The following is a 17832-nucleotide window of genomic DNA, read 5'->3' on the forward strand; positions in this document are numbered from 1 at the left end:
AAAGGGTGGCAGTTGGATTATTTTTAGTTCAAATGGTGACTTGATCCCTGAGGTTTTGATCTGTTGTAAATTTTAGAACAAAATCATCCTTCAATCTAATTGTGGAAAGCTCTGTTCATTAACTACTCAGTTCCTCCAGTTTTATTGGCTTCTGAGAGGCATCCTGCCTTCTCAGATTGAACCATTTTTCTATAATACTGATGGAGAGGTCAGTTGATGTCTGAATTGGAAGTGCCACTTTACTTCATAAGAGCTCAGTAAAAGTTATGTACTGACATTAAATAAAAGAACAGGAGGACTTGTGGCACCTTAGAGACTAACCAATTTATTTGAGCATAAGCTTTTGTGAGCTACAGCTCACTTCATCGGATGCATTCACCTTGCCTGATCACTCTCGTTACAGTGTGTATGGTAACACTCATTGTTTCATGTTCTCTATGTATATAAATCTCCCCACTGTATTTTCCACTGCATGCATCCGATGAAGTGAGCTGTAGCTCACGAAAGCTTATGCTCAAATAAATTGGTTAGTCTCTAAGGTGCCACAAGTTCTCCTTTTCTTTTTGCGGATACAGATTAACATGGCTGCTACTCTGAAACCTGACACGAAATAATTAGCTCTCATATGCAAATTAAATGCATTGGTTGCAGTTCTATAAACTATCACAGTCTATTGTCCATGAAAATAATCTGGTTTCTGGATCTCTGTCTGCCTCTCGTTCTTAGAATTTTGGCCCTGAAGAAAGGAGTTACCTCTGAAGACGCTTAGCATACTCGTAGCAAAACATAGACTACTTGTTCCAGTAATCAAGGTTTAGAGGAAAATAGTGACATTGGCCTTTTGCTTCTATTTGTCATAATATCATTCTGAAATGTGATTTGCCCTAGAAAGGTTTTTTACATGACCATGGAGCTGCTTCCAGGATCTTCACTGTTCTCCAAAGAACCCTTTCCCAATTGCCATCCACTTAGTTATTGCTGTCTCCACTGATTTCTCCTTGCTGCTGTCTCTGGTGGAGTGCCCTATTGGTCGGTATGCCAGGGTATAGCAAGTAAGCCATTTTCCGCTTAGGACAAATACACTTGTCTGACATTTTTAACTCATCCTCATTTGCCTTGTATAGCTTCATGCTCTGGGGTATGTGAAATCCAGCAAAGTCTGGATAAATGGCTGTTCTCAGAGGACTGGCTTGTGCATTCAGGTAGCTGGTGAGAGAAGTATTTGTCACCTCGATCGCCTTTCCCATTCCCTGTGAGCTCCAACGTTAGGTTTCAGTGGGCACTCATTATGGGCCTATTTCCACACTTGACATCAGCACACAACTCCCACTGCTGCCTTTGCTTTCCATGGGCAGAATTCACTTCTTGGCACATACATACTCCAGTGAGAGGTGCTGTAGAAATCTATCCAGATGGAATGTTTCATCCTTTTTCTAATTCAAATTGATCTATTGATTGGAAACTTTGCATGTGGTTTGCCTGCCTTCCTCTTATTTAGGCCAGTAGTTGTTTGAACATGATGGAGAAGGTGTGTTGTCTGGCACACTGAATCCCAACTGTGGAGAGCTGGCTGGTTGTGTTAGGCCTTGGCTACACTTGCACTTTATACTGCAATAAAGCCACCCAGAGCGGTCTACCTTACTACCCCTCCACACTGGCAAGGCACGTAGAGCGCTCTGACTCCCTGGCTGGAGCGTTCCTGGTACTCCACTAGAGGGATAACGGCTGAGACACTCCAGGGTCAGTGTGAATGAGGAGTTAAGTTACTGGGCTCTGATTGACCTTGGAAACATCCAATAATCCCCTTAAACCAAGTGGTCACTCTTCCCTTTGTTGTGAAATCGCTGCAGGAGTGCCTGAACGCTCTCAGCACTCCAAAACCCCATTCTCTCTCTCTCTCTTCCCCCCTACATACACACAACACACTCTGCCCCACCCCCCTCATTTGAAAAGCACATTGCAGCCACTTGAACACTGGGATAGCTGCCCATCATGCACCTCTGCAAATGTGGCCACGCCAGTGTGGACAGACTGGCGCTTTCCCTAGTGCAATCTACGAAGGCTGGTTTAACCCAAAGCGCTCTACAGCTGCAAGTGTAGCCACAGCCTTAGTCACTGTGCCTAACTCTTAATCCTAGTGATATTCTAGGAGCCTCACACAGTCTGTGTTCAGGTGCTTAGGCTCCCTATCCAATGAATGAGGAGAGAGCAGCACATGAGAATGGAATTCTTGAAAGCCAGCATCCTGGGTGGGGAGCTGCCTAATTAGCCAATGGGAGATGCTGAAGAGACGAGTGTGTCCGAAGTCCCATCCCAGGGTTTGGGGCTCTCTCTGCATGGGATTCTCGGCTGTGAACCCCCTGGTGGAGTCAGGTGTCTAAGGCAGTTCTTGCAAGGGAAGAAAAGAGGACACCCCTCAGACTTGTAGCCCACTGGCTCTGGTACTCACCTGGGATGTGGAAGACCCCCCCAGTTGAAGATCCCCCTTTGCCTGAGGAGAAGGGATTTGAAAGTGGATCTGCCACATATCAGATGAGTGCCCTAACTTCTGGTCTATGGGATAGTCTGATATGGGGTGCCCTGAATATCTCCTGTTTAAACTGTGGATAAATAATTAGTCATTGGACCAGAGAGTGTGAGAAGGACTCTATAGCCTCGGAGATAGGGCACTCGGGGAGGTAGAAGATACAGGATCTGGCCCCCCGTGCTGATGACTGTTTGTTTAGCCAAGGTAGAATAGTTTTAAGAGGAGATTGCGAGAGCCCCGTATCAGAGTATCCTATAGCCCAGTGGTTAAAGCAGAGGGGGACTTGAACCCCGGGGCCTTCTACATCCCAGGTAAGTACCTAACCACGGGGCTAAAAGTTGAGACAGAGTATCATCCTTCTTTTTCCCAGTGTCTTCTGTGTGGAGCTTGGCAACTTCTGTTTAACGTTCTACTTAGTTACTATTGGAATGGAAAACATTTCATCATATGATGTGAAATATATAATCTGGCTTTTTCCCAAATACAAAACAAATATTTATGGAACATTTCTGCCTTTCTGCATTACTATTGACAACCACCTCCTTATCATCCTTAACTCTCCTGGCCAGAGATTTCTCCTTGTAGAAAATTGATAAGGGAAGCAAAGAGACAATACCTACTAATAAATATAAATTAGAAACTATCAACTTCCCTTTTTTTTCCATTTGCTATATACTGGGTTTTTATTGCTGCTTTCACTTCCCATCTGTCCTGCTGTTTTTAACCAAAGTAGCTGACTTTTGTAACTGTGGCAATGTGGGTTTTGGGCATCTAGTAAAATATCCTTAAACAGTTCCCAATTATCATTCATATTTCTTTTGTTTCAATTTTTCCTCCCAGGTGATTTAGCTAACTCTTATTTTCAGCTTTGTGAAATTGGCCCTTTTAAGGTCCCAAGTATATATTACTGGTTGGGGCCTCAGTTCTCTTCATGTCTAACACACGTAATCAAGTCATGGTCACTTGTGTTTAAGCAACCACCAATTTTCAGTTCAAAGATCAGTTTGTATCTGTCAAGATGAGGCCTGAGCCAGAGTTCCATGTTGAATATAAATTTAAATGCTCTTTGTGTTGGGAAATTGTCAACTATTGTTTTTAGAAATTCCAAGGAGATTTTCTTACTGTCAGCATGAGACCTCCACCATATGGCATCCAGAGTGAAGTCCTCGGTGATCAGTTATATTCTACACTTAGATAAGTGTTCATCCTGTTCTGTAGCATGATTTGGTCATCTATAGCAGATACCAACTAGTACCCCATCTTGTACTATATATATCAGGGTTGATCCATAAGCATTCTAGATCATTTGCTTCTGAATTGTCAGTGTCTCTGAAAGAGGTAATGCCATTTTTGACAGTGCCATCCCTTTTGCCTACTTGAGCCTTCCTAAATAGGAGGGTACAGCTCCTACTTCTTTAAATAAACTGGCTAAGAGTCCCCTCTACTGGGCTGATAGAGAACTGCTTATCACATTTGCAGATGGTCCCTCTTTCACCTATTGAGCAACTCTGGTATTTGTGTTATTGGCCAACATCATTGCTGATAGGTGCCATCAGAGCAGAGCTTGGCCCCATGTGGAACCAGCAGAGAAGGGGGCAGGTGTCCTAATGGCTCCCTGGGGAAGGAGGCAGCCCCCAGTGTATCTCTAAGGGTGGGTTGGTGTGGGGGTGATTCTCTTTTGCTTCAGAGGAGTGTCTGGTGCCTTTTGGTAGGAATGAGGCCAGGCTCCACCCATCCTGCCACACTGGACACTGCCCTGCAATTGGATTCTTAGCTATTGATCATTGCCCTATGTGGTCCTACTGCCAGTATTCAGTCAGTTTTATATCCATTTTATCTAGGTCTCCTTCACTTTTGGTTTAGGCCTGGGGTGGCACAGACTGCAGAACTATTGATAATCAGCTCTAGAGGAGAAGGGAATCCACAGCTACCTGGCTTGTGTAAAGGAAAATCATGCCTCTGCTAGAATTTTTTGAGCATCTCAAAAAAGTAGCGGATAAAAGAGAACAGGTTCACGTATTTTTGGATTTTCAAAAGAAATTCAGAGTCTTTCACATAAAGTTGTTAAGGAAACACAGTCAGGAGGTGGGTGGTAAAGGAGTGCCATTACCTAAGACTGAAACCACATTAGGAATAAATGGTCTATTTTTATCATGGCACAAAAATTAGCTATAAGGTTGCCAACTCTTGGGGTGGTTCTCGAAGTCCCAAATCTTGGAGTCATGTGAGAATCGTAGTCTTCGTTTATTGTATTTTTTTTTAAATGAAGTGTTTCTGGCCTTCCTTCTGGTGGTTCAGAAAATGTGAATTCTAAGAGCTCAACAACAAACATAGCAAAAAAGCTGAGTTTGTCTCCAGATTTTTTAAGCTAACCTGACTTTTCTAAGGCAGGGGCCTGACACTCCTGTAACAGTGAGGTGCCCTAGGTCTGGCATTTAATGATCTAGCAAATGCAGATGACCCACAATTTAGAGAGGTTAGCTAAAGAATCTAACCCAATCTAACTGCAGCCAAGTAATGGATACTGGAGGGAACTATCTGAACTCCTCTTTGCCCCATTACTTCAATTACATTTAAATAAACAGCCCTGCCCATCATTGTTCCCTGGGCAAACCTGGGCACACCCACAATGCAGGGCAAGGTACAGGCTCCCACTCATCCAGCCCCAGCTGTAACCTCAGCAGCTGGCTCTGCAACCTAAGCAAATAGACTCTGGGGGGCGGGTCCCAGCACCTAGATAGACATCCATCAAGGTGATTGGCAGGTTCAGGGGTGGGGCTGAGGGGATACCGCCCCGTGAAGAGAGAGGGGCGGGGCCATACGTCTGATTGACGGGGGGCGGTGCAGCCGTTCTTCCCCTGTGATTGGCATGGAAGGGGTCGACCCCCGTGATTGGGAGGGAGGGAGGGGCGGGGCGGGCTCGCCGCCTCTGATTGGCAGGCGGCAACGTCGGGTGGGTGGCTCGGCCCGTGTGATTGGCAGACCATCGACGGGTCGGCCCCTGTGATTGGCAGGCGGCGGCGCCGGCGGCGGGTGCGTGCGTGCGCGCGCGGCGGCTGCTGAGCGGTTTGTTTTGCTGACGGTCCGTGCGCCCCGCGGAGGCGGTGAAGGGGAGAGACCGGGCCCCCCCCGCCCCGTCCCGGTCCCGGTCCCGGTCCCGCCGCGGGGAGGAGCCGGAGAGGGGCCGCTGCAAGGAGACGTTGGCGGCAGTGGCCCGGGCCTGGGAATGCGGCGGCGGCGGCTCTGAGCCCTCCCCCCCGGATCCCGGCCGCCATGGAGCCGCGGCCGTGACAGCCTGGGGCCGGAGACAGCGCGCCGGAGAGCAGCCAAGCCGCTCGCCCCGCCTGGGCGCGGGCCCGGCCGCCGCCGAGATGGGTAGGGGTCCGGCTGGGGGGGCGAGTCTGAGGTGGGACTGTCGGCTCCGGTGGGGGGGAGGGGCCGGTTGCGGCCGTTGGCGGGGGGGGGGGAGTGTGAAGAGGGGAACTGCGCGCGCCCGGGCCCCCCTGTGAGGGGGACATGGGAGCATCTGGGGCCGCCCGGTCTGTGGGGTTCGGCTGCCTTTTGGTCTCCCCAGTCGGGGCCCAGCTCAGAGCACTTCCCCCCCCCCAGGTCCACGTGCCTGCCCCCGGGATTGCAGGCTGGACTCCCCCCACTCTCCTGCCACTGGGGTGCCACCCGCACCCCGGGGTGCGGCGACGGCTGGGGCTCGCCCGGGCCAGGGGCGCCGGCCGTGCTTTACCCTGCGGTGTGCCTAGGGGGGTCCGAGCAGGGGTTGCCCCCACGCGCCTCGGGGAGACTTCTCTCTTTCCTCGCATGAGCCCTTGACACGAAGGCCTCTGGTGGGCTGCTGGGCGCAGCCTGGGCTAAAGCCCTGTCCGCCGTGGTGTGCAGAGCCCCCCTAGGGAGGTGTTGACTCCCGATCAGTTTAGGGCATAAGTGCTGTGCTGAATCCAACAATGAGGGCAGAGGTAAAAACTCTGCCAGGGTTAGATATGTAGTAACTTTCTCCACCCCCACTAGGTAGTAGTTGTCTTACGCCTTTAAATGTGAGGTTGTGTCCCTTATAATCTTTTTTTTTTCTTGTCTGCTGTAACAGTGGATGTTATCGTTAGAGACTTCTAGGAATAATCTTTCTTTGTCTTGTGGCAGTGAGTTCCATTGGTTAATTAGGAGTTGTGTGAAAAAGTATTCCCTGTGCTCATTTTAATATTTTGTGACTTTCAGTTTCATTCTTGTATTATGAGAACCTAAATACCAGCACCCCTGGTATTATGTATTATTATTCCTTTGTCACATGCCCTTTTTACCTCACCCTGAAACTAAATCCTGCTTGAAAACCATTCTTGAACATGGCTGGAACTAACATAGTTTCTTGCTCCAGTGTCAGGGGGGCTCATATTTTGAAGAACTTATGGTGGTTCTGTTATTGCCTGATGGTATGTGACAATTAGTGATAAATGAGGAATGTAAACATTTTGTAAATTTTTTTAAAACCAATATTGATTTTTGATTGGTAATGTAAAATACTTTTACTATAAGTTTGATCAGGAGCTTGGAGGGTATTTCAGTAAAATTCTAAAAATATAGGGCAACATTTTCAAACTCTGATGTTTAAAGTTAGACACTTTTGGAAGGTGAATGAGCATCCACATCTCCTCTGACTTTGACTGAAATTGTGAAGTTTAGCACCTGTAAGATTCAGGCCACGTATTTTGAAATATGGATGTAGGTGCTTCCCTGTAGCACCCCAAATGTGAAAATTTTGGCCATAGCACTATTTGTGACTTGGAATTCTATCAAAATCTTCAGTCTCCAGTATGAAGCTTCCATTCGATCCTCATTTGTTTTACTAAATTCAGACAATAGCATTTTTAGACAAGTTATGGAGCTGAAGAGTTATAAGTTATAAGTTGCCACCACAGGCTGTCATAATTCAATCTGCACTATTGGAGTTAATGTTTTCGGAAGACATGAACTGTAGAGGGAAGTGCCTTGCAAGGTTTTCTGAGTTTACCTGGTTTCTTGTTTAGTCCAAAATTCAGTCTATTATAAACCAAGAGAAAAGTTTAATTTATGTAAAATAGAGCTTACACTTGGCCATATTTGTATGCTGGCAAAGTAAGTACTGTTATTAACCTAACTGCAGAGTTGTGTAGTTGCTCTGTTTTGGGAGTTGAAACTTTGATTTTTTTTCTGAAGTTACCTGGTTTGCTAAAACTCTGCTTTGTTGTTTAGTCTCCTGCATATAATTAGTTCTTATGTTAAAATATAAATCCATGCAGCATCGCTAACAATGCTTAAAACAAAAATATATATATGTGTGTGTGTGTGTGTATATATATATATATATATATATATAAAATTTGGTTTAAGTGTAAATTCAGATGTTGATGCATTAAGCTTCATGACTAGGTCATGCTTAGAAATACAGGCAGAATAGTCAGATGGTTGCTCTGTAGCAACAGACCTGAAGGTCTTTAAACACACAATACTTGAGAAAATGAAAGTCTACCTTCCACTAAAATGCTTACTAATCACAATCATATAGCTAGTATTTGTGTGTGCGCTCATGAGTTGCAAAATGAAAAGGGATGATTTCACTAGCTGTTAAACTAATGAATGCCATCCTGCTTTGTACAATTGCTCTTAAATTAAATAATCATTGTATAGCCATGATTATTTAGAGGTCTTTGATGATAGAAAATTAGATTGGATAGTTTATTTAGATAATGGAGGGAATTTTCAACCTGATAGACCTTAGGAGACAATGACCCAGTTTTGGATAGATGTTTGGATAGTCTAGGTTATACCGTATTATTCTTTACATTGTTTCATTTAGCTTTCTACTTTTCTTCATAAATTACCCCAAAAAACTTAGTTAATATACTGAGTAGTTAAAGGGATATTAGTGTTGCAATTTGAGGTAACTCCATTAACAGTACTGAAGTGCATTAAAGTTGATTCTTTTGCACTTTATAGGAGGTTACCACTAAATTTAATTTCTGTACAGGGCTTTTCAGCAGTGTGGGAGAAGCTGATAATGCTTTTGTTAAAGAGAAACATGTGCATATATTTGAGAAGCAGTGGGGAGAGCTGTGTTGAGATTGAAGGGCTTGTGCTAGACCAAGACTGAAATACTCATTGCAGGCCCAGCTGCAGTTGAGTCTTTCCCTCAATCTGCTTTTTTCCTGCCTGTGTCATTTCCTTCCCTTGGCTCACACACTTACCCGTAAGCAGAGCTTTTAGGCTTTGCTGCATTGACAGCCACTGTTGCATTATGGGGGAGGGGGAAGGAATAAGTCTGCCATTTACAACCAGTTTTCAATTCTTAACCGTTTTGTTAGAATTTAAAATAGGGAGTCCCAGTTTTTCCTGTGCCTTGCAGTCACATAGAGGAGCTCTGGCTTTTGATATTTGTAAGGCAAGTGAGTTGCAAATTTTGAAGACACTGGCAACTGTGAAGACATAAGCCTCTGATAGTGAGATTAACGAATTACCATAGAACTTCTCTAATGCTGTGTTGTGCTATTAGTAGCATTACAATAGTGCCCAGAGGTCTGAATCAGGGGATTGAGGCCTTTATGCTACATGCTGTACAGACATGTTGTAAAAACAGACCCTGAACATGCAGTGAAATTTTTATCATTAATACTTTACTTTTACAAAATACCCTAGGGTACACTGACCCATGTGCACTGAAGGACTGCAAATTACACTTCAATGAAAAAAAGCTTTAGGCTGTATTTTGGTATTTCTAATTTGTAAAATTCATTGATTGCCATGAGTTTCCCAGTCATTGGATCAAACTAACCAGGTGTCTCTGTGTTAAAAAGTGTGCTTCTTTCTTACAAATAAACAGCAGACACTACTCTGTCACCATCCCTCCTGTTCTCATACCATGCAAACTTGTTTATAGGGGTTTACAGGCTTCCTGTTTTTAACCAATGTGCAGATGCTTCTATGCTTTGTTTGTTGAACTTTGTGATTTTGTTTTAAACAATTTCCATCCCTGTCATAGCAAATTCGCTGACTTGGTTTATTACGCAGGTCTGAGTAAATTTTAACTGAAATAAATGCTTTACACAAGGAATAACTTTCCTTGTAAGTAGTAATTCCCCTTTATCAATGTTATAACATCCTGGAGTGTAGTTTTTAAAACATGAAAAGCATTTCCTGGACAACATCTTTCCCGTACAAAGCAGAACTGTGTTTCCCAGACCTGCTGGAGACCTAGCAAAACAGGGTGTCTCAGTGCTCTTCCAAAGTTGCTTAGATTTCATTTGTATTAACTTCTGCATTGTGCCATAAAACTGATAGTGCTGCAAATATTACTTTTTTTTTAAAGCTGAGGCTGTAAAATCTTGATCATAAAGTACCTGTTGACCTATATAAAAGAAACAGTCTTTCAAATTTGTATTTCCATTGCCATACAGACCTTAACTGAAGCCACACTTTGATATAAAATGAGTTAAAATCAAATATTTGATATTCAGTTTGCTGTAAAAATGGAGATTGATGTGAAAAATGAAGATCAGATGCCACCAATATGAACTTAAAAAAAACAAAAACAGTATCATGTATTATAGCAGTAGGGAACATTCAGCCAACCAAATTGCCTACTTGGCTGAATGTTTTCAGCAGTCTCACTTATTTGACTTTGGGGTCATTATGTGTCTGTGAAGGATATCAAAATAAACAGTCTACTGTTAAAACTGCAGTACAGCATCTGAACTTGAAAGGGGCTGAGTGCTCTGGACTGGTTTCAAATTTGCAGGATTGGACTTGAATGTGTCAGAATATTGACTATATCACATTTAACACTTTTGTTATAAAGGCAATGGACAAATCCAAGACATGAAATTTCCTTTCCCAGCCCAGTTCTCTAGTACTCTTTAAAAAGACCACCAGGTTGGAGACCACTTGAAACATAAATCATTTAATGTGGCTGTGTTTATGGGTGATACCATGATATCCACAGTCAGTGTTGGTATAACAGTATTACTATGCGGGCACGCACCACAAACTCTGATACTAGATCTTAGCGTTTGTATCCCTGTGGGCCCTAGCCACCTCTGTGCAGTTGGCTGTACTTTCAGGTAGTATCCCAGTCCCATAGGTTTTCTTGTGGTTTTACAATCACATTTTTCTAGTTTTAAACTTTCTCCTCTTTGTTGGTGTGTGAAACACCTGCGCTAACAGGGGTAAAGTGATTGATTGTATAAGGGAAGCAGTAAAATTAACTGTACACAAAGTGCTGTCAAATGCAAAATGTAAGCAAATTTGATTACAGAAAATCCTTATTTTTCAATATGGAAGAAAGGAGATCCATTTAGGCAGGAGGGAACAGTTATGGTTTAATTTCATTACATTTGATACTTGATTCTCAACTTTCAGGGTGCATTAATTTTAAATTATTGCATAGACTGTAAGGTTTTAGTCTTAGACTATATTGAGATACACCATGGGCTAATCTACATGGTGGCGGCTGGAGTAATGCACTCTGGTGGGGGAGAACATAAGAGTAGCCATAGTGGGTCAGACCAGTGGTCCATCTAGCCCAGTATCCTGTCATCCTACAGTGGCTGGTGCCAGATGCTTCAGAGGGAGTAAATAGAACAGCAGCTTGAGTGATCCAACACCTGTTGTCCAGTCTGAGTTTCTGGCAGTTGGAGGTTTAGGGATACCCAGAGCATGGGATTTTGTCCCTGACTATCTTGGTTAATAACCATTGATAGTCTTATCCTCCATGAACTTGTCTAATTCTCTTTGAACCCAGTTATACTTTTGGCCTTCACAACATCCCCTGGCAATGAGTTCTATAGGTTGACTGCCTTGTGTCAAGTACTTCCTTTAGTTTATTTTAAACTTGCTGCTGCCTATTATTTTCATTGGTTGACCTCTAGATCTCATATTATATGAAGGGGTAAACTCTTCCCTGTTCACTTTCTCTATACCATTTATGATTTTATAGACCTCTATTATAACTCCCCCTTAGTCGTCTCTTCTAAGATGAACAGTCCCAGTCTCTTTAATCTGTCCTCCATACCCCCTAATCATTTTTGTTGCCCCCTCTATACTTTTTCCAATTCTAATATATCTTGTTTGGGATGGGGCCATCAGAACTGCACACACTATTCAAGGTGTGGGTGTACCATGAATTTAAATAGTGGCATTATGATATTTTCTGTCTTAGCTATCTCTTTCCTAGGGGTTCCTAACATTGGCTTAACTGTTCTTGCTGAAGTCTGTAGAAGCTTTACCAGTAACATGAATTGGAGCAGAGTTAGGTCAATGCTGAGTGCTGTTGGAAATCCCAGGGCAGGAACTGTGTGACCCTGATTGGGGCTTTTGGATGATGCTTTGTTACAAATACATAAATTTCCCTCTTTTGCTTTGAACTCATAATGGTTTACATTAAATTTTGGAAAAGTCTGATGTATTCACTCCACATACACCTCCTTTGGGCATAATAATCTAACTTGTTCATTTTGTTATTAGTAAGTCAATTAGTGACCTGTCTTTTTATAACAAGTAACCTAAATTCAGGAATAAATATCTGTGATCAAGTGTGTAACATGAAATGAGGAATAAATGTGCGCCCTTGCTTCATCAAATAAGTTGGTTTTTTTTACAACTGTATATACCTGAGAAACATCTATACTGTAATGTTCAGAAATGTCTCATGTTCCCATTGATTCTAAGACTGTTAGGCTTGTACTTATATAAATCAATATCCTAGAGCAACAACATGCATCCAGAGTGGGATTTAAAAAAAAACAAAAAAAACCATGACTTTCTTTAACTGGGTTTTTTATTTTTAACTCTGGTTTTGTTAAAATTGTTAAATTAGCCCCAGAGAGCTGTAAATTTTAATTTAACCATGTTATAAACTGATAGCTCTACGTACTTTGGGAAGGAGGGGAAATTGCATATCAAGGTCTGCATATCTAGGTAACTAATCTCAGGTTTAATGACAGATCTTAAAATAGTACAGCCTAAAATTAAATAGAAAAGCTTGATAACCTTGTCTGTTTATGTTAAAAGAAAAGGAGTACTTGTGGCACCTTAAAGACTAGTCAGTTTATTTAGTATTTCTTATAACACTGCCAAATGTGAAACCTACATGAGTAGGTTTCTCTTCATCCAACTCTCTCTCCCGCTATCCCCTCCCCAATTTTCTGCAAGACTCCATAGAGGACAACACATTCTTTTCAGTTTGTTCAAAGTAGAGTTTATATTTGGCTCAGATTTTATAATGAGGTTACACTCCTATTAGAGGAGATTTAACTGGATACAGTGTCTAAAGAAACAAACACCATAGAGTTTTGATAAGCTAGACATACAACAGTCCAAGAATATAGTATGTACACATGTGCCAATGACAGGATTGTGTAACTGATAACATCCGATGCTTTTTTGCTCAGAATACATAGTGCTTCAGAAATGAAGTCAATAAGCCAGTAACTAGTTTGAGCAAAAGTTCACATGCCATATACAACTCTTTCTCTACAATATTTAGTTGATATTGAAAGCAAGGGACTAATTTCAATGAATGATTTGGCATAGACTAAGCAGGTGTCTAGCTAACTCCTGCAGTACCTCCTTATATTCCAGTTCTATGCTTTCCACACAGCTCTGCCATTTCACCTCAGTCCTAAATTCAGACAGGCTCTGGAAGACTACATTTTACTGGTTACATGAGAACTTTTAACCCAAAAGGTCAATTTTTTTTCCTGACAGTTGTAATTACGTGAAAATGGAATATAGCGGATATAGTTTAGCAGCCTCACTGTTTGCTTGACTGTACCTGGGTGGAGGGTGTTATGGTTTATAAAGACAGGTTTCAGAGTAACAGCCGTGTTAGTCTGTATTCGCAAAAAGAAAAGGAGTATTTGTGGCACCTTAGAGACTAACCAATTTATTTGAGCATAAGCTTTCGTGAGCTACAGCTCACTTGGCTATAGCTTACGAACGCTTATGCGCTAATAAATTTGTTAGTCTCTAAGGTGCCACAAGTACTGCTTTTCCTTTTGCAAATACAGACTAACACGGCTGCTACTCTGATGCCTTTGTTCTGTGAACCTTGTTTTGGGGATATAGGGAGATGTGCCCTTGACAATCAGCACAAATGTTTGAGACCTACTAATAATTCAGAATAATTGGTTGGCTGGTTCCTTTCTTGCTGTTGTGCAGGGCTAGCTCCATCATCAAGCAGTGAAGGCTCTCTGGGGTAGCAGAATGTAAGGTTGGAAGGGGATGGATGCTTGCCAGTTTTCCTGGGCAACAAAACACCTACAGCTGATTCTTCTAAGTAACCTAAAGCACTCTTTAGCAGATTTTGCTGGGTGAACTGGACATGGTCCTGGGAGGCAGGAACTCCCGTATTCTAATTCTAGCTCTGACCAGACTTGCTTCATGACATTAGACAACTCTCTACCCTTCCATTTACCTGCCTCTGAAGTTAGGCTAATGCATGTCTACTTCATACAGGTGTCATGGGGGTTAGTGGTTGTGAATGAAGATGTACTCTGTGCACTTGGGAAAAAAAATCTGGTCTCTCAGCCAGAGGAACACTAGTTTGAATTCCTGAAAGTTCCCTAACTGATACTCACCAAAATAACTTCCTTCTTGTCAATTGCAGATGAGGAGGAGGAGGCATTGCACTCCATCATGAAGGACTTGGTTGCGCTCCAAATGGGCCGGCGTCACAGGCTGCCTGGCTTTGATACCATGAAGAATAAAGACACTGCTCATTCCAACAAACAGGTGAAGGATTGTTTAATGGAGATTGACAATTATGACCTCACACAAGGGATTAGACTAGAGTGGAAGTGGGTCCATTTGCTTCAACTGCAATAGGGCACCAGTATTTTATGCAAGTCCTGGCATTGCAGAGGGATGTGCCTACTTCATGGGCTTTATACTCTCCTAATTTGGATTAGGTTACTGGTTTAGGTTCACTCTGGGTTATTTTATTCCTTCTATTGGACTAAAGCAGGCAATGTTTTGATGATTGGTCAGAGCAGCTCAATGATCTGCCTCCCTTAAGTGTATGTGGAAAGACATTATCTGGGTAGATTGGCTGAAAATTCTACCGAGTGGCTTTCTTGTTTTAGCTTGCACCATCCATCTTTTATTTCTTTTTTTATAAACCAACGTTAATAATTTTTCTTTTAAGAAAAAACATAATGCCAGCAGTCCAGCCCTCCTGAGCAACCCTACAATAACAAACCAGTGTGCCTGTGCAGTAGAAGAAAAAAAAATTCCGGTAAGAAAACTGGCTTCCATTTCAGTATTAACAATTATAAATTAAGAGCATGTTCATGCTCAGTGACCTTTACAGAGCTCATTTAAGCAGGTATGGGAAGGTGGTGAAGTTTTTTTTTCTATTGCCTTTGTCTTGTAGCTGTAGAATGTACCTTCCCCAGGGGAGTGCTGGAAGTCCCATTAGTTGAATCATTTAAGAACTAATCTAGACAAAGCTCTGGAGATTTTGTGGGGAAGAATCCTGCACTGGCGACTTAGCAGAAGGAGAGGAGGACAAGATAACCAAATAGGTCTTATCTGTCTCTGATAAGGTTGAATTCATGAGTCTTGAAGAACAAATTAACCTAGAAATTCCACCTGTATGGTGTGCTATTTGGGTGAACGCCATTTCAGTGCAAACTCCACAATACCCCCCAGGCTTTTAATGTGCAAATATTTGTCCAGCACTTTCAGAGAATTAATTCAAGTCACCTGGGCTTAATGACAGATGGTCAAATGACTTTAGTGGAGTGGATCTGGTTTAAGCTTTGAGGCTGTTACTTAAATCTAGTTAAGTTCCTTCCTGCCCCTGACCTCTCAGTATTGGATATATTGCCTCAATAATGTGGGGAAGGTCAAAAGAGTTCAACACTCATTATAGCTAAGTGTGGTTGACCCTGATGAAATGTATAATCAGATGTGGTTTACTACAATTAGAGATGAACAATGCTAGTGAGCCTCCCCAATTAGCATTGAACTCTGTTGTCCTGCTGGTGTGGGATCAGAGTTCAACACCTAGTTACCAAAATGTAGTCAACACCCATTATTTCTTAGGCGGACCCAGTCAGACTGGCTGTCATACTTGGGTCTCTGATACTTGGCAAATTCATTGGTCTGTTTTTCATGTAATTGTATTTCCCAAGCAAGGGATGCTCAGTGGGTAAGGGTTAGTTCGTGGTCATTTCTGCTATGGAGGCCAAGGATCAAATCCTGGCTTATTCAGGAAGTGGGAATGAACATGGTGTGGTTTCTTGACCTACACCTGATTTGTCCATCATACAAAACCTTCACCCCATTGTGCACAATTAGTGCTCTGCTCAGAAGAGGTTTAGGATTGGGGATGTAAGTCTCAAGACTTTTTGTGAAGTGTCTTAATGAACTGTGCCTCTCTTAAGCTAGTGCTTAGTCCAGTGGCATTCAGCTTTTTGTCTGAGCCTCCGTTATGATAGATGGAGTGACCCTTCCCAGAATCCCATTGTGCTTTGCCATATCACAATGGTGACCATGTCCGTCTCTTCCTTTTTCCACTCGTTTGTCTCCGTTCTGTCTCCCTGTGCATATTATCCTATTTTTGTTTTGTCTTTTCATTCCCCCCCCCCCATTCGCTCACTCATCGCAATGTTACATGCAGCATAGGATAGGGGAGTCTATAGGAAGCTCTTTGTTGTGAGAGCATAGATGGTGTGAGCCAGTGAGTTGCTTCCTGAGCCTGTAGTCCTGTTCCCCTGTGGAATAGTCACTAGAACAGGGAGGATAGATTTCAAGAAACTAGCCAGTGCTTCACCCATAGCAGTGTATTTTTTGCAGAGAGTCAGACTAGATTTGGGGTCATGCTGCTTCACTCAACCTTGTGACTCTCCTCTGCTTGTGGCACACACCTCCCTCCCACAATTTAATCTAGTATCTCTGTGGAGGCCCACAGGGTGAAGAAACATTGGCTTTGTTCATTGCCCGTATGAGCAGTAGATACAAGTTTCTTAACTAAGCTACTGTCCAAGCTATGTGTATTTCACAGTGAATGTTGTCTTGAGTGATAAGTCTATGGATTTTCTGCCTGCGTATCCAGAAGTCTACTGCTCTTTTAGGGTCATATTGCCAAGGATAGTAGGTAATTACCAGGAATCCAGCTCCCTTTTCCAGTATTTCCTGTACTGTCACTGATTGTCCATGGATCTGTAGTTCCTAAGTTTAGCCTCTAACAGACTTTCAGCTCCATGTAGTTCTACTGAAACACAGATAAATTCTGAGATCTTCATCCCAACCTTAATGAGGAGTCAAGTGTGTCTGGAGAAGTCTTAAGTAACCCACAGTGCTCAGGAAGGTATTGAAGGGATAATACTGACATGCTGAGAAAGGATTAGTTCAGCCTGTGTGTCTGAGGAACACTTAAAAGGGAAGCCAGTAAAGCAATCCAATTCTTAAATGCCCTTTAGAGGTGTTCTTTACTTTCATGCACTTTTGTGCAGCATTACTGTTGACTGTCTATACAGCTACCATCCTTTCACCCCAGGGAGGCTACATTTCAGTAACCAGCATAAAATTTTCCCCGCCCTGGGTTATTAGTGGGGATCAAACCCTAGGACATTTAGCTTTCTTAAACGCCTATCCTTTAGAGCAGGGGTTCTCAAATGGTGGGTTGGGACCCCATTTTAATGGGGTCACCAAGGCTGGTGTTGGCACTGCCCCCAGGAAGTCTGAAGCCCAAGCCACACTGCCCAAGGCTGAGGTTACATGCCCACCCTCTTTTTGTTGTCATTCTCTTGTTACCCCAATGTCTTAGTTGTGTAATGGATTCTTATTTGTTATCCCTCTGTACATTATGCCATTAAAAGACTTTTATAAAATACATATTATGTATTCTTACCCAGTCAGCTGGAAAACATCTTTAATAACCCATCATTCCTTCACAGTTTCTGCCCTCCTTTTCCTTGATTAGACAGCTGAACTGGAGTAAATACACAAAGTTCCCCTTTTGATGACCCTGTGCATAAAATTCATCCTTCCCAGCCATGGGTTGGTCTACTTACCATTGGATGGCACCGCCTCCTGGCAGCCCTGGGGATTAGATCAGTCAGGCCTACACTCCTTCCAGTGGTTACACCCGGTCAGTTTCTCCTCTGTAGCCACTTTCAGGAGCCACAGCTGTCCTCTTCGGGGGCGGGGGGGAGTGTGTCAAGGTTCCTGCTCTCCAACAGTCTCAAGCAGTCTTCTGCTTCACAGTGCCACTCCCGCAATGGCTGGCAGGTGAACCTGGGCCCACCCTCTACTCTGGGTTCCAG

General features: G+C 43.1%; 1 protein-coding gene across 1 annotated transcript in view; it reads left to right on the forward strand.

The window, feature by feature from the left end:
• Window positions 1-5542: 5542 nt before the first annotated feature.
• Window positions 5543-17832, forward strand: part of MAP3K3 (mitogen-activated protein kinase kinase kinase 3) — a 53097-nt gene continuing 40807 nt past the window's right edge. The window contains exons 1-3 of the mRNA XM_073326161.2: window positions 5543-5902; window positions 14169-14293; window positions 14706-14795. Coding sequence (XP_073182262.1) covers window positions 5899-5902; window positions 14169-14293; window positions 14706-14795 — 219 coding nt within the window. The 5' untranslated portion in view covers window positions 5543-5898. The remainder of the gene's footprint in view (window positions 5903-14168; window positions 14294-14705; window positions 14796-17832) is intronic.

This window comes from Lepidochelys kempii, chromosome 27 (assembly GCF_965140285.1).
Source record: "Lepidochelys kempii isolate rLepKem1 chromosome 27, rLepKem1.hap1, whole genome shotgun sequence".
NCBI classification, from domain to species: domain Eukaryota; kingdom Metazoa; phylum Chordata; order Testudines; family Cheloniidae; genus Lepidochelys; species Lepidochelys kempii.